The sequence below is a fragment of the Rhizophagus irregularis genome, chromosome 11 (assembly GCF_026210795.1).
Source record: "Rhizophagus irregularis chromosome 11, complete sequence".
Lineage (NCBI taxonomy): Eukaryota > Fungi > Glomeromycota > Glomeromycetes > Glomerales > Glomeraceae > Rhizophagus > Rhizophagus irregularis.
The window spans coordinates 4805156-4827607 of record NC_089439.1 but is presented as its reverse complement, the minus strand read 5'-3'; the positions used below and the strand labels follow the sequence as shown (position 1 = coordinate 4827607).

The 22452-nt window shown below is 26.9% G+C and overlaps 6 protein-coding genes across 6 annotated transcripts; 2 read left to right on the top strand and 4 right to left on the bottom strand.

Annotated features, from left to right (window-relative positions):
* Window positions 1-3395: 3395 nt before the first annotated feature.
* On the bottom strand, window positions 3396-3857 carry OCT59_003518 (uncharacterized protein; the record flags this gene model as incomplete). Its single annotated transcript, XM_025327361.2, has 1 exon — window positions 3396-3857. One exon carries the CDS (start codon window positions 3855-3857, stop codon window positions 3396-3398), a length of 462 nt encoding a protein of 153 aa, XP_025171697.2.
* Window positions 3858-10966: 7109 nt separating this feature from the next.
* Window positions 10967-11769, top strand: OCT59_003517 (uncharacterized protein; the record flags this gene model as incomplete). The annotated part of the gene is made up of 4 exons (XM_025332457.2): window positions 10967-11029; window positions 11126-11256; window positions 11350-11375; window positions 11447-11769. The coding sequence occupies 4 exons, from the start codon at window positions 10967-10969 to the stop codon at window positions 11767-11769; spliced, it is 543 nt and encodes a 180-aa protein (XP_025171696.1).
* A 1329-nt stretch (window positions 11770-13098) lies between these two features.
* Window positions 13099-13894, bottom strand: OCT59_003516 (uncharacterized protein; the record flags this gene model as incomplete). The annotated part of the gene is made up of 4 exons (XM_025320306.2): window positions 13099-13493; window positions 13575-13600; window positions 13683-13792; window positions 13862-13894. The coding sequence occupies 4 exons, from the start codon at window positions 13892-13894 to the stop codon at window positions 13099-13101; spliced, it is 564 nt and encodes a 187-aa protein (XP_025171695.1).
* Window positions 13895-14385: 491 nt separating this feature from the next.
* Window positions 14386-15268, bottom strand: OCT59_003515 (uncharacterized protein; the record flags this gene model as incomplete). The annotated part of the gene is made up of 4 exons (XM_066145663.1): window positions 14386-14753; window positions 14843-14868; window positions 14992-15116; window positions 15188-15268. 4 exons carry the CDS (start codon window positions 15266-15268, stop codon window positions 14386-14388), a joined length of 600 nt encoding a protein of 199 aa, XP_065996361.1.
* A 3249-nt stretch (window positions 15269-18517) lies between these two features.
* OCT59_003514 (uncharacterized protein) lies at window positions 18518-20078 on the top strand (the record flags this gene model as incomplete). The annotated part of the gene is made up of 1 exon (XM_025320305.2): window positions 18518-20078. One exon carries the CDS (start codon window positions 18518-18520, stop codon window positions 19997-19999), a length of 1482 nt encoding a protein of 493 aa, XP_025171694.1. The 3' UTR covers window positions 20000-20078.
* A 1190-nt stretch (window positions 20079-21268) lies between these two features.
* OCT59_003513 (uncharacterized protein) lies at window positions 21269-21681 on the bottom strand (the record flags this gene model as incomplete). The annotated part of the gene is made up of 2 exons (XM_025311426.1): window positions 21269-21540; window positions 21615-21681. The coding sequence occupies 2 exons, from the start codon at window positions 21679-21681 to the stop codon at window positions 21269-21271; spliced, it is 339 nt and encodes a 112-aa protein (XP_025171693.1).
* Between the last annotated feature and the right edge of the window lie 771 nt (window positions 21682-22452).

Here is a 22452-nt window from a genome sequence, read left to right as displayed (position 1 = left end):
CAATTGTAAAGGAAGTAGCGCGCATTCATCCAGTAGTAAGCTTATTGACAAGATATATTGATAAACCTAATAAAATAGCGAAATATCACTGGCCAGCTGATACAATGTTTCTAATTAACATTAAAGCTATTCATAATAATGATGATGATTGGGAAGAACCTAATAAATTTAACCCTGATAGATGGATGGATGAAAATTTTGAACCAAAGAAGAATTCTTTTTTTATGTTTGGTGGAGGATCAAGATTATGTCCAGGAAGAAAGTTGGCAACGATTGAATTAGTTTGTTTGATGGCTTTATTGTTTAGAAAATATGAAATCGATTTAGCAGATATGAATACTCCTATTAAAACTAGTGGTAGTCTTATGATTCTTAGTGTCGATTTATTAGTTGAAATTAGATTAAAAAATTGATTTCTTACATTTTTGAAGGATGGTAATATATTTATTATTTATTTGATGGGGATATGAGATATCAGTCAAAGTCCGAAGGATATTCCAATAATCAATACCCAATAGGAATTAATTTTACTATTAATACTGATTTTAATATAGGATATCTCATTCAGAATATTTTATATTAAATATTTTATATATTGTTTTCGAATTAATTTCCCAGTAAATAGTTTTTGTATGAATTTGTACCAAATGGGCTCATCCATATATAATTGACTCTAGATTAGATTATTTTTTGCATAAATTTGAGCTAATTTTGAGCCAATGAGCCCGTTTGGTATAAATTTATACAAAAACTATTTACTGGGTTTCTATAATAATAATAATTGACTCCCTGACCGATTATATATAGATTCCAAAATTTCTTAATAACTCCAACCAAATAACAGATAATACTTTTTCATTTTATTTTTATAATTTCTAACTATTTTTTTTTCGTTTATATCTATTTTTTCATTAGTGTAAATAAGCTGCATTTCTTGTTTTGGTATTTTTCTGTATTTTCAGTACTTTTTTTTTTATAAATAATATATATCCTGATCACAGTAAAAATTTAAAGTGATAATAAACGCTATACACAGTGAAATTCGATAAACCGGATCTATCGGTTCCACTAAAAATATCCGTTTTTCGGGATATCCGGTATATCGAAAAAACTGAAATTTTATTATACTGAATTTTCAAAAAAATTTCGTGCTAATAAAACTAATATATGCTATAATTTAATTTTTTCATCTTAGTTTTAAGTCATAGAGTTCATGAAAATGAATATAAAACATTTTTAATTGAAGATATAAGTAATACATAACTTCAGCCGGCCGGAATTAAGATTCTTATAATTCTGGCCAAAATTAAGATTTACCACATCACGTTACTTAAATTTTATTGGTTAATGATCACGTGATCCGGTTTATCGAATCATTTTTACTATAGCTGCTGGTTAGAAAATTGATCCGTTATAGCGAATATCGAGCTTTTACTAGTAAACTCCGGTATATCGAAACTATTTTAATATACGTGATTTGGTTCCAGCAAAAAAGTCCGGTTTAGGCCCAAATCCGGTTTATCGAAGATCCGGTTTATCGAATTTCACTGTGTATTATTAAAAGTATATTCATAAGCCAGAAATTATATAACCAATAAAATTATGATATATTAATTACAGGTCGAAGAGATATGGTTTACATGAGGTTTATACTATTAAAATTTGGTGGAAACCTGCCCAATTTCCATGGTTTACTCCATATTTCAATGAAGTTTCCTGTTTTTGTGGAAATGTTATGGAAATATTATGCAAATTAGACAAGTTTCAATCACGTACACCAAGATTTCCATAGTGGAAACCATACCACTTCGACCAGTGAATAAATTTATCAAGATTTGTTTGCTTTGCAGAAAATAAAACATTGTTTTAATGTTATTTTCTAAGTTTTTTAAGTCAAATTTATCCTCTTGTTAAAAAAAAAAAAAAATTGATGAACGGTCTTAATACGAATTGGGTACTAGATATTGTACTAGTCGTTTTTATTGCTTTAAATTACAAAAAGGTGGTTTTGGTAATATTTATTCAGCAAAATGGCCTGAAGGAAATATTTTATTTTAGTATTTTTATGTTACTATGTAAATTACTACTAGTATTTTTGTTTGAAATAAATATAATGGTTCTTCATGTTTAAATCTACAAATGTACTTGTTATTATCAGCTTTTTTTTACTATTTTAATTTAGAATTATCAACACTAAAACTTAGAGTAGTAAATTTCTTAGTTTGTAATTTAAATAATTCACTTTCTTTTAAATTGTCCTAGAAGTTATCAATTAATATATGTAAAATTTACAATAATACAAATGAAATAATAAATACGATAATAAAATTCACATAAACATGAAAGTAACAATATATATCCATATCAATCTAATTAAAATAATATGAATCACCATTGTCTATAAAAAAAAAAATAATAGAATTGTTTGTATGTAAAATTTTGATAATTGTATCTCAGCCATACATGGGATATGTTCGTCGGATAACATCTTTATATAGTCTGTTGAAAATCACGTTTGTACATTACATCAGCAACTCAGTGTTCGGCAAATGACTTGAAATGAACAAATGACTCAAATGACAAGTCATTTGTCATTTGTCATTTGCAACTCAAATGACAAGTCATTTGTCATTTGTCATTTGCAACTCAAATGACCTGTCATTTAAGTCATTTGAAAAATATTAAATATTCTGCGAATTTTTATTAATTATTTTGTTTATTTTAATTAAGAAACAAAAATATTAAAACAAAATTGGTTTAATATATATAATCAAAAAAGTTCCAATAGACTGTAAAGATTTTTTAATCACGTGATTTGTTATTATTTTTACAGGTTATTATTTGTTAATAATATTATTATAGACAGGATTATTTCACTTATAATTATTTCACTAATGATCATTTTATCCACACAGATAAAAGTTAATTAATTTTGCAATAAAATATTTAATTGTGACACATGTAGTGGATCCCATTTTTCACCATTTTTATATATAATTGTTGTCTTTATTTAATCATAAGATGGCCATAACATTTATTTATGCATATAATTATATAATAAAATTATATATAATAAATAACATATCAGATATTATTATCACTTTAATGATTATGGTTGTGTTATTTATTATTTTCAGATTACAGTAAAAAAATAAATAATTTGGTGAAATTGTGATTATTTTGATTACGTCCTTCCTTTTTTGTACATCACGTGATTATAAATTGTCCAATAATCTTTAAATATTTTAATGACAAATGACCAAATGACAAAGGACGCAAATGACAATCAAATGATACCCAATCATTTGGCATTTGTCATTTCGCGAATAATTTAAATGCCAAATGCCAAATGATGGGGTGTCATTTGACCAAATGACTCCTAATCCGAAAAATGGTCAAATGACCAGGTCATTTCCGAACACTGCAGCAACTCGGCATAAGATTTCCATTGCGTTCGAAGGAGGTGTATTCTCGTCATTTTCAAATAAAGTTTCTATCGAACCTGAGTTCAAGGGATGTGATGGAATGTTTTCATATTTAAAAGTAATATTAAGTTCACGACAAACTTTTTTTTGTTGTTGTTCATCTTTCGCTGTCGATTTAGGACTTCTTTTTCTTTTTCTTGAGTCCTCATCCTCTATTTTTGATTTAGTACTATCTTGAATTCTTTTTCGTAGGTTCCAAAAGTTTTTTACCATACTTTCAGAGCGCAATTTCTTGAATTCACTTTCCATTAATGGAATTAATGATTTCCAAGGTATTGCATTTCCTCGTGGTTCACTTTCAACCCATTGGATAATAAATAATTTTTCATCTATATCAAGAGGTTCAAGACAAACTATAAAAACAATGTTCATTGGAGATAGAGAAGAAGAATATTTATTTGAAAAAGAATTTCGTATAAAAATATAGCATTAAAAAAAATGTAAGATACTTACGGTTTGTATTGAGTTTACTTGTCCAACTAAATCATAAACATATAAATGAATAATAAATAAGTTATATAATTATATAATGTCTAATTGTATATAATAGTTTATCTTACCGTTGACGAATTTGTTTTGAAGTATAATTCGTATTATGTAGTTTATTAATTTTTTGACTAATCTTCACATAAGGGTTGGAAGACTGTCCAAACTCTTTCATAAACCCTTTAATAGAATTGTCAACCTGTATAGTGAAGGGCCGAGCTCTAATTTGTGGTACTTTTATTTGCAATTTGTCTTTCAAACTAGTAATTTAATAAAGTAAATAAATATATAAAATAAGGGTTTTGTTTTTTATCGCACCCGCGATATGTCGCAAGGGCATGCGCCTCCTAATTTTATTGGCGAAAAATTTTTTTGTGGCGCGTCAAATTTCAATTGTAACACGATCTTAAAAAATTTTTTTTTAAAAAATTCTTCGATCTGTTTTGGTTTCTTTGTCCCTACCCTTTAATAAAAACAAACCTTTACATTTCTTTTCTAATTACGTTTTCATTAAAAACATTGTTTATCATGTTTATATTCGATGGTTGGTTTCTTTTTTCTTCTTTTTTGTCTTGTTTTGAAAACTACACTAAAGGTTTTTTTTTCTTTTTTCAGGTCCTTTGCGTTGTGGATTTTGACGTTAATATCATTTGAAAAGAGACTTTTCGTTCTTTAAAGACTCGGTAGGTGAAGTTTAATACACCGTGTTTAATAACCTTAAAAACACTATTAACGATTTTTTTTTTTACTTTAGATTCTTTCACTTTAGATTCTTTTCACAACGGAAGTTTAATGTCAATTTCGTTACTCTTCCTTCTTCTCATTTGGAAAAAATATTGGTAAGTGTCGGTTATATAGACTATGAACTAATTTAAACGGCCTCTTCAAAGTTTTTGTATATGTATTAACCTCTTGTAAACAATATTAACCAATTTTCTTCTTTTTTTTAGGTTCTTTAATTTGATTTCCTTTCTAAAGAAGACCTCTTACTTTCCACTTTGGCGAAGTCTCGGTAGGTGTTATTCAGGTTGTTGGTGTACGCGAAGCTTTTAGAAACAACACTAACAGGTGTTTTTTCTTTTTTTTTAGGTTTTTTTTCGTTGTAAAAGCTAAGATTTACCGCCAATTGTGTTTTTTTTCATTTCGGTAGGTGTTATATAGGTTAATGGTGCATGTAATAACCTGTTATAAATGATATTAATGAGTTTTTTTCTTTTTTTAGGTTCTTTCACGTTGTTAAAGCCAAACTTTAAAGCTGATCTCATTTTTAAGGTACCTTTGTTACCTTTCACTTCGGTAGGTGTTATATGGGCTAATGGTGTATGTAATAACCTATTATAAATGATAATATTAATGAGTTTTTTTTTCTTTTTTTAGGTTTTTTTCACGTTGTTAAAGCCAAACTTTAAAACTGATCCCATTTCTAAGGTACCTTTGTTACCTTTCACTTCGGTAGGTGTTATATGGGCTAATGGTGTATGTACTATATAGTAGTCTTTAAAATGAATTAATGGTTTTTTTTCTTTTTTAGATTCATACGGATGTAATTCACCCGACAATGATGATACAGCAAGTGTAACAAGTACGACTAGTGAACATGAAAAATGCACATGGAAACTCTGATGTCTTCTATTTCGGAGATAATAAATAGATTAGTGGTGTATGTATATCTTTGGGAAGTATTAGTGAAGATTTAATTAGGAGGCTTAATAAACTTTATTGTCAAATTTAAAGATACTTTAGCATTTGATAACTATTTTAAAATATTACAATTTCGCTTATTATGACCCATATCACCACAATTTCCACATTTATATTGTTTACTATTTACTGAAGTCGTAGCCTTTTCTTTTTCATGGCTTGCTTTAATTCGTTTTGTACCCTTCGGGCGTCCTTTAGACCTGGTTTGTTTATTAGGATTATTGAGAATAAAAGGAAAATTTTCCTTATCAGATTCATCATCTTTTGTATCTTCTAATTCGATATTTTCATTTTGTTCTTCATCTTGTTCTTCATCAACATCTTTTAAGTAATTCTCCAAAATATGTATTATACGTATATCCCTTTTACTAACAGCTTTCATAGTAGCTTTATGTGATAAGCCAGCAATTTTACCATATAATTGTATGTCTGTAAGTTGTTCATGCCGAGTAATAAATTCTTGTGATGTTTTGCAAATTGCAGTTAAAAATGGAACATTATGTTGAGGAATAAGAGGTGTAATCTCATTTTCAAATTTGCTAGCAACTAAAAATTGCTCTTTACTAGGATCTTTATCTCTATAATACCATCGTGAAGGAATAAGTCTTAAATGGAATCTTGCTGCAGGACTACGAAGCATTATTTGAAAATAATGCCTGCAAATAATTCCTCGATTAATAAGAGATAGACAAGAGCAATAATGAGATCCATTTATTAATAAGATAATAAAATGTTTCTCAACAAGTTTGTTTTCAACATTTACAGCCCACATAGATGAAATTTGATCTTTATTAATGTTGGAAATCATACATGCTGCAGTTATTTGACGAGCATCAGATACATCTTCCAAATATTGACCTAATAAGAGATCATACTGCAAACACATGTAATAGCAATGTTAAATCAAGTAAAATACAAACATAATAAGTATACAATTATTATTGTAATATATACTTTATCAAATTCATCAATTACTTCTTGGGTAACTTGTACAGCATTATAAAAAACACACTGACGAATTTCATCTCTTTGAAGTTCTAATATGGCAGGAGGCAAATATTCTTCAAGTTTTTGGTTAATAGAAGTAAACATGAACGCAGCAGTGGAAATCTGAGTAGGCATACAGGGAATAGCAGCTTTCCATAACACAAGTTGATATTTTTTGTTTTCTGCCATTTGTCTTCTCTCTATTACATCCCAAGTTCACATAAAGAAATATTAGAGTTAAAAATATAACTTTTAATCCATGCATTAATGCTTTCTACAGGAGAAGATGCATGGAGTCCTGCAGTAAATTGGTGACATGTCCAAGGATGAGCCCATGATTCTTTAGTATTATAAAGAGTATTTATCAAATATTGCTGTATTTCAGGATATTGAGTAATTAATTTTCTCCATTCTGATTCAAAGGAAAGTGTGTTTAGTGTATTACGTACAGCATGAAATTTTGTAAAAAACTCTTGAAATTTATTTCCAATTAGTTTTTGAACCTTTTTAATCAAATTTTGGCTAATATGAAAAGTGCAATGCATCGGGTATGTGGTAGGAAATGTAGACCTAATCGCAGCATGTACAGCTGGATCTGCATCTGTCATTATTACTTGTGGATACACATTATTTGTTGCTAAATTGAGTTGTTCAAATGACCATTCATGTGATTCTTTTGTTTCATCAATTAATAATGCTTGTGCAACAAGTCTTACATTCCGATTTTCATCAAGAATAATAAATAAACTTAAAGCCATCTCATACCTATTGGTTTTACAAGTTACATCTTGTACCACAATATCTGAATACCGATACCATAATTCTAACTGAGATGGCGTCATCCAGAATAAATGTGTAAGAGTATTATTATTATCAAATTTGATCGCAACCTTCCACATTGGATTATTTTGTGATAATTCAAGTAATTTCGTATACAATTTAGCTGCATCATTACTATCATCTTTATTTTGTGGACGAAAATGTTGAATTGCTTTATACAAATCATTATCATAAATTATTTGTCCTGGGAACTTTGCTTCAAGATATTGTCTTTGTGTAGCAGCTCCCATTCTGCATTTAATAGTAAGAAATTCAATCTCCTTCATAATTTCAGGAGGTATGTATTTGTTATCTCCAAATTGAATGATATTAGGATTAAGATTATGTGAATGGATATCATGAAGTGTTGTAATATAAACATATTTAAAAGGATTTTTAGAGGTAGGTTCTGATAAATTAATATGCCAAGCACAGCCTAGACGTTTTGTTGTTGTCTCTTTATTGGATTTTGTAACATAATTACCATGATGTTCACATTGTGCAGTACGTCTACGAAAAGTTCCATCAGATTTTTTCTCAACACGACTATATATGATATTAAACCCTTGCTGCTTTGCCCGACTTTCAATAGTTTCAAATGCTTGCTTCCAAGTGGTGAAAGCCTTTCCTTGATACAAAACTGGTTCAGAGTTTTCTTGTTGCATTGTAGTAAACAAAGGTATAAGGTGTGTAAAAAGCAAAAAAAAATAAAGGGACGTACAAAAAAATTAGGTAAACAAATAGTAACTTTTGTGTTACAATCACAATTCATATATTTACTAGCCAATAAAATTAAGCATTGTCCGCACACTAATATTTTCGTTTATTCAGAACTAAAACCAAGTTAATGACATTTATAAAAGCAATAACATATACTATTAGTCCTATCAACACTTTACCGAAAATGAAAAGTCTTTTTTTAACAAGATTTAAAATTAAAATTAAGCTTCTGCAATAAAAGAAGTCTTTTAATATAATATTTACCAACTCTCTATCAAAATAAAAAGACAATACCATCAAGAAAGTAAGAAAAGTAAGGATTAATCATTAATTATTAGACCTTTTCTATATAAGAATTTTATGTGTATGTAATTAATTACTTTATTAAAAAAATTGTTAAGCATCCTGGTTCCTAATTTATATACTTTAATCATTTCCAAAGGCTGTTTCATACACCATTAGCCCATATAACACCTACCGAAGTAAAAAATAACAAAGGTACCAAAAAAATGGAGAAAAAAGGATTTATACCATTTATCCTGGTAGAGCGTTAGAATTTTTCCGCCAAACAATTTCTACTAGTCCTTTATTACCTGGTATGTTTCGTCCGACGGTATCAGCTTTAAAGTTTGGCTTTAACAACGTGAAAACCCCTAAAAAAGAAAAAAACTCATTAATATTATCATTTATAATAGGTTATTACATACACCATTAGCCCATATAACACCTACCGAAGTGAAAGGTAACAAAGGTACCTTAGAAATGGGATCAGTTTTAAAGTTTGGCTTTAACAACGTGAAAAAAACCTAAAAAAAGAAAAAAAACTCATTAATATTATCATTTATAATAGGTTATTACATACACCATTAGCCCATATAACACCTACCGAAGTGAAAGGTAACAAAGGTACCTTAAAAATGAGATCAGCTTTAAAGTTTGGCTTTAACAACGTGAAAGAACCTAAAAAAAGAAAAAAACTCATTAATATCATTTATAACAGGTTATTACATGCACCATTAACCTATATAACACCTACCGAAATGAAAAAAAACACAATTGGCGGTAAATCTTAGCTTTTACAACGAAAAAAAACCTAAAAAAAGAAAAAACACCTGTTAGTGTTGTTTCTAAAAGCTTCGCGTACACCAACAACCTGAATAACACCTACCGAGACTTCACCAAAGTGGAAAGTAAGAGGTCTTCTTTAGAAAGGAAATCAAATTAAAGAACCTAAAAAAAGAAGAAAATTGGTTAATATTGTTTACAAGAGGTTAATACATATACAAAAACTTTGAAGAGGCCGTTTAAATTAGTTCATAGTCTATATAACCGACACTTACCAATATTTTTTCCAAATGAGAAGAAGGAAGAGTAACGAAATTGACATTAAACTTCCGTTGTGAAAAGAATCTAAAGTGAAAGAATCTAAAGTAAAAAAAAATCGTTAATAGTGTTTTTAAGGTTATTAAACACGGTGTATTAAACTTCACCTACCGAGTCTTTAAAGAACGAAAAGTCTCTTTTCAAATGATATTAACGTCAAAATCCACAACGCAAAGGACCTGAAAAAAGAAAAAAAACCTTTAGTGTAGTTTTCAAAACAAGACAAAAAAGAAGAAAAAAGAAACCAACCATCGAATATAAACATGATAAACAATGTTTTTAATGAAAACGTAATTAGAAAAGAAATGTAAAGGTTTGTTTTTATTAAAGGGTAGGGACAAAGAAACCAAAACAGATCGAAGAATTTTTTAAAAAAAAATTTTTTAAGATCGTGTTACAATTGAAATTTGACGCGCCACAAAAAAATTTTTCGCCAATAAAATTAGGAGGCGCATGCCCTTGCGACATATCGCGGGTGCGATAAAAAACAAAACCCATAAAATAATATATAAAATAATTGATTAATTGATTAATTAATTAATTGATAAATAATGATATATCTTACTATTGACGGATTTGTTTTAAAGTAAAATTTGTAGCATATTGTTTATTAATTTTTTCGCTAATATTCTCACAAAGGTTGGGATGATTATCTAAGTCTTTTACAAGCTCTTTAATAGTATTGTCAATCTGTGAAGTGATAAGTGGTCTTTGTGACATTTTTATGAATAATATATGAATAATTTATGAATCATATACGAATAATATACGTATAATATATGAATAATATATGAATAATAAGAATAATGAACAAATTATATGGATTAGAAAAAAGTATTGCGATGAAAACTTCAGTTAAAACCAAATTACAGTTATTGAAATATAATGAATTGCGGTTATTTAAAATTTATTTTTTTTCAAATGTCATTGTAACAATATTTTTATTGTGCTAACTGCCAAACAATGACCAAGAAAACTGCCCAATGATCTACATTGTGTAGCATATAACTTCCTTATTTGATTGTTCGGAGTGTTCGTCCCAGTTGAACAAACCATTCATCAATTGTAACGTTGCATATTGATATACCTTGGAATTGAAGAATTCTTTCAAGAATTTCTATTTTTATTTTACTTTTCTTTAATTTATTTATATTCTTTTGTTATTTTTTAAAAACAAAAGTTACAATAAGTTTAAGTTCTTTTTTAAAACCAAAATAGTAATATATTATTTATTATTAATTTAACAATTATTTTATTATAATGATTAATTAAGTATAAATAGATAAAATATGTCTTTTATTAATCCTTAAAAAAATAACATAAAAAAAAATAAATTTCTTAAATATTGTTCGAATAAAAATTAAAATTTTCTTTAATAGTACAACATGGGAAAAGTCATTAAGAAAACGAGGAAAATTAACAAAATTGATAAAACAATAGATATAGCTGTATGTATTAAACTTTATTCTTACAAATGTTTTTTATTATTGATATAAAATAAAACTTATATATTAGTATCTTTTATCAATCATTTTTTTTTTTAGGGTAAAAAAACGATAATAGAGCATATGAATGAATGGGAAAAACGTGGAAAAGTTTCCAAAACACCTTTTGCAGACTTATCTAAAAAATTGAAAGTTCGGTTTAATTTTGCACCGAAAGCAATCTGTGATTAGTAAGTCATCTTCGTTGAATATATATTATATATATTTATGCTTTTGTTTTAAAAAAAAAATTTATAACTTACTTTTTATATTATAAAATTTAGTTGGTGGAATATACTTGACCCACGTAGTAAGTTTTTAAAATTTTTGTCTGTATCCAAATTTAAACCAAATTGACCTTTTTTTATTCTATTTGTTTAGTTGACCATTCACCTTTTTCTCAGGAAGAAAAAAATTATATTTATGAATGGATTGGAAGGTATAAAGAAATGAACGATGGTATTATTCCATGGACGAACTTACAATCTGAAATATCAAACCTTGGGAAATTTCGTTCACGAAATGACCTCAAAAACATTTGGAACGCTAAGAAAAGACAACTTGAGGTTAAAAACAGTGCTCTGGAAAACTTTGATAATGGAGATGAACTTAAATATGGTACAATCAACGTTGAAAACGTAATTGAGGATAAAGGCATTCAATCAATTTTCAATTCCTTTAGTACCATTTATAACGATGGTTAAAATAAAAGGATTTATTTGACATACTTATTTAAATATTCATTTGCTTATTTTATTCATTATAATCATTATTGTAATTATTTGTTAGTAAATTATAAATTATTTAATAAAAATATATTCTTCGAATAAAAATAAAATAAACACACATATTTCAAAATATCCACATATTATTCTTTCAATAAAAAATGTATAACCGGTCTTTGATAACTATTCTGTCTTTACAGCTATTTGCGAAAATAACGGACCACCTAATTCATTTTTCGACTGCGTATGAAATTTTCATACGCAGTCATACGCATGGTAATATCTGCAAACTCATTTTTTGAATTTTTCATATGCAGTCATCCGCAGTTATATCACATAATTCTAGCAGTTTACTATGCGTGTATGACTGCGTATGGCTGCGTATGAAAATTCATACGCAGTCGAAAATCGTATTAGGTGGTTTTTTTTTTGCAAATAGCTGTAACACAAAAAATGGCGTGCTCGCATGCTCATTGTAATTATAGTCTATATTCATAATGGTAAAATCATATCATGTGATTTGTCAAACATTTGATTTTTAGGTTTTAGTACAGTATGTTCTACAGTATGATTCTGTTACATTGCATATCACCTTTAAAATACATGATCGACATCAATTTCAACCATTTTGAAAACGGTAAAAACGGCAATACATAATTTCTTATTTTATTGTTTTCCTTTTTCAATAAATTTATGCGTCATTGTGCCTTGCTTTTATTCATAGAAAAGTAAAAAACTCTGAAAAACATTATTTTAAAATTTCGATAAAGTGTATAAAATATATACAAATAAATGATTTTCGTCAATTATGATGTCACTGGAATTAACGATTTGGGAAATGGTAAGCGAAGCTGATCCATTATTACATTAAAAAAAAAAAATTTTTAAATTTAAATCAGAAATATAATCAGAAATATTTTTGAAAATTACCATTTTCGACGAAACTTCCGCATGGGATTCGGTAAAGGTTACGGCGGCAAAAGACATGTTCTCATGGAAACGGACTTTCAGAAAAATGTCCATTCAGTAATATCTCTTTGGTAAAATATCTTCGGCAAAATGGTTTCGACAAATACCACCCCTCGGCGGATACCGAGGTTACACTTCGCAGTATTTTACATTCATATTTCTTTTATCATTAGTATATGGCAAACGCCTTTTTATGTAATAATTTATTGTGCAAAATAAACAGTTAATAATATTGATATTGAATTTATTTAAAAAATGTAATTCTATAATATTTATAACATTTGTTTGTCTATCTATATATATATATATAACTATATAACATGAAACCTCTGGGGTTAACTACTTAAAATATTTACTATATGGGAAATCACGTTTATGTTGTTCACTAGCCACCCAACATAAGATTTCTATTCGACTTGCATCAGAAGGAAGTGGAGAAATATTTTCTTCGTCTTTATTTTTAAAAAGTGACAAATTGTCATCTTTTATTAAATTTTCGTATTCAAAAGTAATATTAGGTTCATCATAATTAACTTCCTTAAATTGTTTTGAAAGACTTCTTCTTCTTAAGTGCCAAAAATTTTTAAGAGTATTTTCAGAACGTAATTTTCCAAATTTACTTTCAACTTCTTTAATTAAGTCTTTCCAATGAATTATACCGTCTGAAGTTCGATTATTTTCAACCCATTGAACGATGAACAATTTTTCGTTATCTTCAAGAGGCATTGTACAAACTAGAAAAAAATTTTAAATTAAATTACAATAAATTTCAAATTATAATAAAGAAAAAGAGAATTTTAACATTTTTTACTTACGATATGGATTGAGTTTACTTATCCAACTAAAATTATAATAAAATTCAAATGAATCTCATTATCTTTTTAAGAAAAAGAAAAAAACAATTATTATAATAATTATCTTACCGATAACGAATTTGCTTTGAACTATATTTTGGAATCTTTTCATGAATTTTCATATAGGGATTTGGAAGATGGCCCAAATTTTTCATATGTTCGCTAATAATATTATCAATCTAAAAAGAAAAGAATTTATTTTTTAAGTAATAAGAATAATTAAAATAATTATTTTAATTACAACATACTTCTTTGGTGAATCGATGGCCTTTTATTTTCATTTTTTTTTTTTTAAGAAATATTAATCGAGAAATAAAAAATAATGGGTAGCTAAACTTCTACTAAAGTTATATATATATCTTTTTTTTTCAAACGAACACCTACCGTTTTTTGGAGCTGCGTGTTACATGAAAATTAAAAATAGGGCAAATTTCATTCATTATTGTCAAGATTACAGTGTTTTTTTGTTTCCCTATTTAACGCCTTGACGTTAAAAAATGCGTATCACAAAACGTGTGACGGAATTTAAAATCCGTAATTGTTTAGCTGATCTTCATTCACATTGAATGTTATACTATTATGATTAAAGCACAATATCGGATGAACATTTCCTTATACTAACTACAATTAGCTATGTTTATGTATGTTTATGTTATACAGTTATTTTTATTATTTTAGTATGTAATAAATAAATACAAACGTATAGAGTGACGGTTAAATAAAAATAAATAATGGATAATGAAGTTATTAAATTGAATAGATTTACAAATTTTCAAATCATATTATCATTTAATAGAAATTGAATTGAATGCTTGGTAAAAGGCTTGGCTTCATTTTTATCTTCACATTCATCAAATTCTATTTCGTCTTCATTTTCACTTTTACATATTTTATAATCATCCTTATTTTCTTTATCAACTTCTTCAGAAATATTGATTTGCGCTTTGTCTTTAATAACCTGTTTTTTTCTGGTATTCCAAATATTTTTGAGACTATTTCGAGACCAAAATTTTCCAAATTCCGCTTCCATTTTAGGCTGTAAAAATCTCCATTGAATATTACCATCATTAGTTTCTTGATATTTTTCGCCCCATTTGTAAATATATTCTTTCTCTTCCTGAGAGAAAGGTTCATGATTAACTAAAAGGACAAACAAGAGTGAATAAAAGATATCATTTTATTATTTGTAAAAAAAAGGAAGAGAAACAATGGAATTTTTTAATGCATACGTCGAGGATCAAGTATATTCCAATAACTATATATTTAATGTATATATTTAATGTATATTTAATAATAACGAAATGTATATTTTAATATATAAGTTACTTTGTTGTATAAAAAAAAGCATTGGTATTAATAAAATGGATCGTTAACTTACTAATCACAGATTGCTTTTGAATTATACCGGTTTTTTAATTTTTTAGACAATTCTACAAAGGGATTTTTAGGAATCTTTCCCCTTTTTTTCCATTCTTCCATATAATCTAATATAATTTTCTTATTCTAATAAATTAAATAATATTAAATAAATTATAAGTCATTTTTTTATATGGATTAATTAAAAATTTACGTACATTTTCGTCTATCGTTTTAAATATTTTATTACTTTTTCTCTTTATCTTTTCTTTCAACGCCTTTTTTTGCCATTTTTCCATTTTTTGTTATCCCCTTTAATTTATTTTTCTTTCTAAATAAATAGTTTGATATAAACAGAAAACGATGTTTCAAATTAATTAAATGAATTATAATTATATAATATAAAATACTAAGAATTTTATTTTAATAATTTTCTTTTTTATGAGAATAAGAAAGTAAGAGAGGATTTCAATTTATATTTAAATTTATATTATAATTACTTTATTTATTCTGTTTTTTAATCATAGGTTTTCTTTTTTTAATACAAAGGAATATTACTTCCGTGGATGACTTTAAAAAAAAATAATTTTTAACCTTTATTTGATTGTTAGAAAATTTTTTTAATATTTTTAGAATTTTAATAATAAAAAATGTTTTGAAAAAAAAAGAACCAATAATAATCGGCATATAATGATAACCGCTTATAAAATTAGAAACAATAATCTTATTTTATTAAAAAATCCTGCATTTGTTTTTTTTCAATTTCCAAACTTAAATTTTGCCTTTTTCTTTAAAAGAAGAATTCTCATTAAAGAATTCCCATTAAAGAATTTTCATCAAAGAATTTCGTAATCTCATTAAAGAATTTCTATTTTTATTTTATATTTATGATATACATATATATATGTATATCTAATATTAGTAATCATTATTTTAACCAAATTTGACCGTTTCTTTATTTCCTATTACAAAGCTTTTTGGTAAAGTCAATATAAATCCATTTTTTCCTATTCTAAAAAAGGACCCTTTATTCAAGTAAAAAAACAAGTTGTTCTTATTCAGGTTTAGGATTCGCTATATATAATTCGAAATTTCTCTTAATTTTTAAAATGTTCTAAAATGTTCTAGAAAATATATTTCCAGTTCCTCTGATATCCATTAGAATTATCATGCATATCTGTTTGTGCTAATGATTGGCTATATTGCATGTTTGTACTTGCACAGCCTCTTATTGGCATTTTTAACAAAGCCCACATAATAATTAGTAATGATCAACATTGCATGATCGGGAATCTTACTCCGGTTTACAAATCCGACATTTATAATATTACTTATTTGGGAAAAAAAAACAATAATAAAAAAAAAATTTTTAACTCTTATGCATTACTTATTTTAGAGTAAAATAATCATCAGGCGAAAAGAAAATAATAAATAGAAAAAACATAAATAAAGTTAATCCAATCCAACTAATATTGTAATGTAGCAACTATATTCTTCGAAGTACTACTTAGAATGAATGTTTGAAATTTGGTCAAATATCCAAGAAAAATTTAATTAAAATTCAGCCCAAATTCAATCAATCACATGCGCTTGCTTATTACAAAGAAAAAACAATGATATACTGTCGTGCATGGAAATATGACTTTTTCCACTTTATTTTATTTGTAACACAAAACTAACAATTAGTTAAATTAACAAGTAACAACAATGAATATTGTATTGTTACATTTTAAGATAGATAATTATTTATAACAAATAAATTATTCAATTGTTAAAATAACTACCTGCTGAGATAATTATCTATTGATTGTTTGGTGTCCTAATTTTTGTATAACAAAAAAAAAAGGAAAAAACTCAAAAGGTAAATAACAGTCGTAAACAATATTTCGTGCGCCATAATTATCCTACAATGAACTTTGGCTTTGGTTTCAAATACAAAGAATGCCGATACCCTAACCCACATTAAATTTTCTAGAAATCTTTTTTTTTAAAACTTAGATGTATTTATTGTAGTATTATTTCAAGAAACGTTAGAAATTTTAAATGTATTTGCGTTGATAATATCTAATTGAAAATAAAGTCGAATGAAAACTTTAGTCTCTTTCACTTGTAAATAAAAAAAATTATTTTGCAAATATTATTGCACGTATATATATATAGTTTATTAATTTATTTTGATTTTAACAGATTATTATTTATTTAATGAAAAGTGTTAACATTGAAATTCTTTGCATAGGCTGGCCCTAGAACAACATGAAGCACTGGATTAGCATTTGTGAACCCTATAAAAACGAAATGTGTTAAATTTGTTTTATATTTGTGCAAATGTTTAATTTTTGTTTTTTTTGTAATAAGACATAAATCAGGCAAAATGGTGCTTTTTTGGACGCTTTTTACACACGAACACAAATATAAAACGAATTTAGCATATTTCATTTTTGTAGGGGAACTGTTCTGTTCCATTTCTCGCTTTCAGTTGAAAAAAGAGTCGGTAATTATAATGAGCAACACAGTGATACAACTACTGCCGGTAGGTAAATATTTGAAGGATTTAGCCAGGAAGTAACTGAAATCGCCACGAAAGCTGCTCGTAAATCGGCATATCTTTGTTGCATGTGCGATACGAAACGTGACTTTTTGCGATATTTTGATTGGCTATGGATTCCAGTCACATGATTTAATACGCCATCTCCATCAAAAATAATAGAGAGAGATAGATGTACACAGTCCAACTTACTAAGAGAGCATACTGTATTGTTGATCGAAGACTTGGTTCTATGGAACTTATGTTCTTACTCCTTGGACATTAAATTTGCAATTCTTCTGCTACTGTAAAATTCCTTCCTATTGAACCACATGCTATAGAAAGTAACAAATTATTTTTTTCATTATATATTCCTTTATTTAAGGTGTCATTTTACAAATAACATTTAATTTTTCCATGAAAATAAATAAATTGGTTACCAACTCAATTTTTCGTTTAACATAAAAACTCACCAGTTTTCAGAATAATGGAAGAAAAAAATACATATAATTTAGGCCAGATTGTCAGAATTACAAATTTTGGCGAGGATTATACTGTTATAAATCACATGACTTGATTGACCATATATCACATGCTGTAGATTTTTACTGTACTCATGACTCATGTACCTCAGGAAAAAACATTAAACTATAAAAAGTATAATAAATTATATCGCGCATATTCCTAATCGACCGAACAATTACAACATTTATTAATTGTTACATTCCATGTGAATTTACAGCTTCAAAGAATGAAAAAAATTAGATACACGGAATTATTTACGAGATAACGGGAATATTCGGTTATATGGTATTGATGTGGACCAATCTTTATTAAACACATATTTTCACTATGCATTATTATGAGGACATATGACAAATTGATTAGCTAAATATAGTAGTATTATTAATAATACTTGTTATTCGTAAAAAATTTTTTCCCTCCCTATAAAAAATTTATATCATATTTACGGAGTTTTTTACAGGAATTCCGAGTAAAATTTTTGCAGGGTTTACTCTTGTCAATGTTGAAGCTTAACAAAGACGTACTTTTCTTAATAGCAGAAAATTTGCAAGATGACATGATATCGCTTTGTTCATGTCTTTTGGTTAACAAATTTTGGTGTGAGGTAACTGTGCCAATATTATGGAAAATTCCTGGACGAATGGTTTTAACTGAAAAAGCAGAGGATAAATTATTTAATGTAATACTTTTACATTTATCAAAAGACTCAAAAGATATTTTGAAAAATCAAGGGATCAATCTTTATACAGAAACTTATCGACCAACTTCATTTAATTATATTAATTTCTGGAGACATTTAGATTTACAATTTTTGGAAGAAACATTTTCCAGAAATTTAAAAATTTTAGAAGTATCAACCAGTTCTATGATAAAAAACGAATTATTAAATTTATTTATCAATAAATATACAAAGTTTATTTCACTTCTTATCCCAGAAAATATTAATTATGATATATATTGTATTTCATGGAATGAACAATGCTTTTCAGATCTTAAAAATTTATGTTGTCATGAATTTCATCAAAACAGTTTGGAAGGATTAGCTACAATAAGCAAATCAATTAAAAAACTCTTTTGTTGTATTTCAAGGGATAATAATGATATTTCTAGAATTGTTAAATTAATTGAAGCTCAGAAAAACTTAAATGAAATCCATATGTCTTGTGATAATGATGAAGCATTGAAAACTATTGAGGAATTACTTATTAAAAAAGCAGATACCATCCAACATTTACGTTTAGACTGGGAACCTGTTACAGAAGTTCTTTCACATTTAGTAAATTTAAAAATTCTAGATATGGATACACCTTTCTTGTTTCGACGATCTAAAAACTATGCAAACCCAAATTTGAATCAATTAGAGGAAATATCATTACCTGCTTTAAAAATCTTAAAAGCTAATTTATCGTCACATAAAATCTTGATAAGATTAATTGAAACCGCAAACGTACAACTTACTACAATTGGTATTAGTCATGATTCGTTAAAAGAAATTGATGAAATTAGAAGACTTACACAAACAATATATCAAAATTGTCCAAATCTTAGGTATATTAAGCTACCAATTAAAGATTATACTCTTACTGAATTTGAAAGATTGTTAGCTAATTCTCAATATTTAGATGGATTAGTTATTGATTATGAAAGAGGCTTTGATTATAAGGATGTATTTGAAATATTAACTAGATCATCACCATTAAATTTGTCTAAATTTAAATTTATTTTTACACAAAAATTTAGACTAAATTTTAAATTATTAGAATCATTTCTTAATAAATGGAATGATAGACAACCTATGCTATTACAAATCTCCCTAGTTAATTTTATAGATGAACATCAATGGTATATGAAACGATTGAAATCACTAATTAAAAAATATGAAATGAAAGGAATAATTAAAAAATTTGATCTTAATTGGTATGATAAATTTGAAGAATTTGAATGGGTTCAAGATGTATCACAATTTTATTCTTTACCTTAGTATCTCTGAAGATCCAAGGATTTATTCTTTTTATATGTAATTATGGTTAAAGTAATAAAAAATTTATTGAATATAAATAAAACAACTACAGTCTAACCTCAATATACCGATATTCGATATACCGATATACTATTAAAAACTTGATATACCGATAAAATTTTATTTTCCCACTATATGTGAGGACATATAAATATCGGTATAACTTTGATATTTCATATATGTCCCGACATATCGTTATATAAAGGTTTGACTGTACACTTTTATTTCGAAAAAAAGTTTTCTTATTGTTGAAATATTATATGATTATACAGTAATCATTTAGTATTATTTTGTGGCAATTATCGTTATTAAAACACTACAATTACTTTTTTCGTAACCTTTTTAATGTACTGTAGAAACAAACATAATTTTACGATCTAATAATACAACTCGTTGATCTTATAAAGATTCTTTTAAAACAACAAAAAAGTTGAACATCTAATATTACGAATAATACAAGTTTAAGATTTGCTTTATATAAATTAGGACATGATCATAGATTGTAAAAACGTTAACAGTTGGCGATTCTTTATAACGAAGGTTTCGCAATATTTAACACGTGATTAAAGTCATGTAATCACGTTACAGTCGTTACATTTTACACCATGGAAAGAGTATTACCGTGTCATGTTCGAATCTTAACTACAGAAAATTAAGAGACTTTCATAGATAAAGTGTGAAAAAATTAAATCCTGAGATACCAGACCTCAGAGGTTACGATCAGTTCCCTGTTTCTATCATTAGAGTTTTTTTAAAAAAAAGATTTCTTTTTAAAGTCTGACATTTTTTTTTATCATTTTTAAAAATTTTTTATTAATAATTATTATCATCATTATGAACCATGTTATGAAAATTTTGTTACTTCTTCTTGGATATCCTGAAGTGGGGTTACTACCAAAGCTGGTTCAGAAAGTATATAGATTTATAAAAAAAATATTACCAGTAAGTCATGGTGCGCCATCATATGAAATTGTAGAAGTCACAATATATTGCGAGCATGCTTTTGAATTTCAAAAGTTATCTTTTTATTTCAAAGTTTTCTTATTATTGAACGTAAAAATCAAAACATTTTGAAAGATACTTGTGAAAAATAATTTGACTAATAATAATATAATTATGACTAATAATATAATTAATAGAAATAATATAAATATGATAAATAAGAATAGAATAGATATAATGGATTCACGTCTTTCAACTATATCGATGGGATAATAACTTAATAAACAATTAACAGTCAAATCCCCAACTATCAACTTCGCCATATAAACTACAGGAATGATTGCTATCGAAAGGACCTCGGACTTTTTCTTCCTTCGTACTACCTTCAACTTTCACAACAATATAGTACTGTTGATCGTTAAAATCAATGTGGTTAAAATTAACTGAACCACAACCACGGTAATGTCCTTTTCCATCACCAGCTATGCGAAAATGATTGGAATCTTCTATCCAAACTCTGCAAAAAGCAGACAAATTCTCCGATATTGTGGCCGTATATGCTATACATAAAACAAAAAAGTCGAATTATTAGAAAAGAGAATGGAGAAAATACTGAATATTATAAGAACTATACCTTGGCTTTTAAGAACAAATAAACCCATGAAAAAGACAGTAAGAAGGTAAAAGCTTTGAAGTTTCATATTGGTTTTAGATTAATGATATTACGTTTTGTTATGGCGATTCCGTAAAAAAAAAAATTTTGGTGGGCATGGCAAGATTATATATACTGTAATTCGGATAATCAAAGAATCAAAGGGGGGATTATCGTGAATTTTTTTTTAAACCCCATAAAAGCCATCCCTATAAAAACGAAATGTGTTAAATTTATTTTAAATTCGTGCTCATGTGTAATAAATATCTAAAAAAGCACCATTTTGTTTAATTTTTGTTTTCTTGTAATAAGACATAAATCGGATAAAATGGTGCTTTTTTAGACATTTATTACACATGAGCACAAATATAAAACAAATTCAACACATTTCGTTTTTATAGGGCATAAAAATGACAATTCTTACCTACTGTATCTTCTTTTAAAAAAAATAATCTAAATATGCGAAATCTCATTTATTAGAAATTTATAAGGTAATAAACCTCACAAACCATTGTAACGTATTGTAATTTATTAGTATAATAGATAAGATGGTAGCCTATAATGGTTACGGTACATTTGTTGTAATTATTAAGGCAGAAAAAAAAAGGAAAAAACGATAAATTATCTGCAGAAGTTCAAAATCATGAAACTTCGTTATCATGATACTCATATGTTAATAAATGTGAGCGAGATGACTATTGTAGATACTATCCTCTGGAATTCAATAGATACTACCCACTGGAATTCACCGTTTGATTTGAATATACCGAATTAACTTGCTTCGGCGATCTTATTACTAGATGAAAGCATTGCTTATATT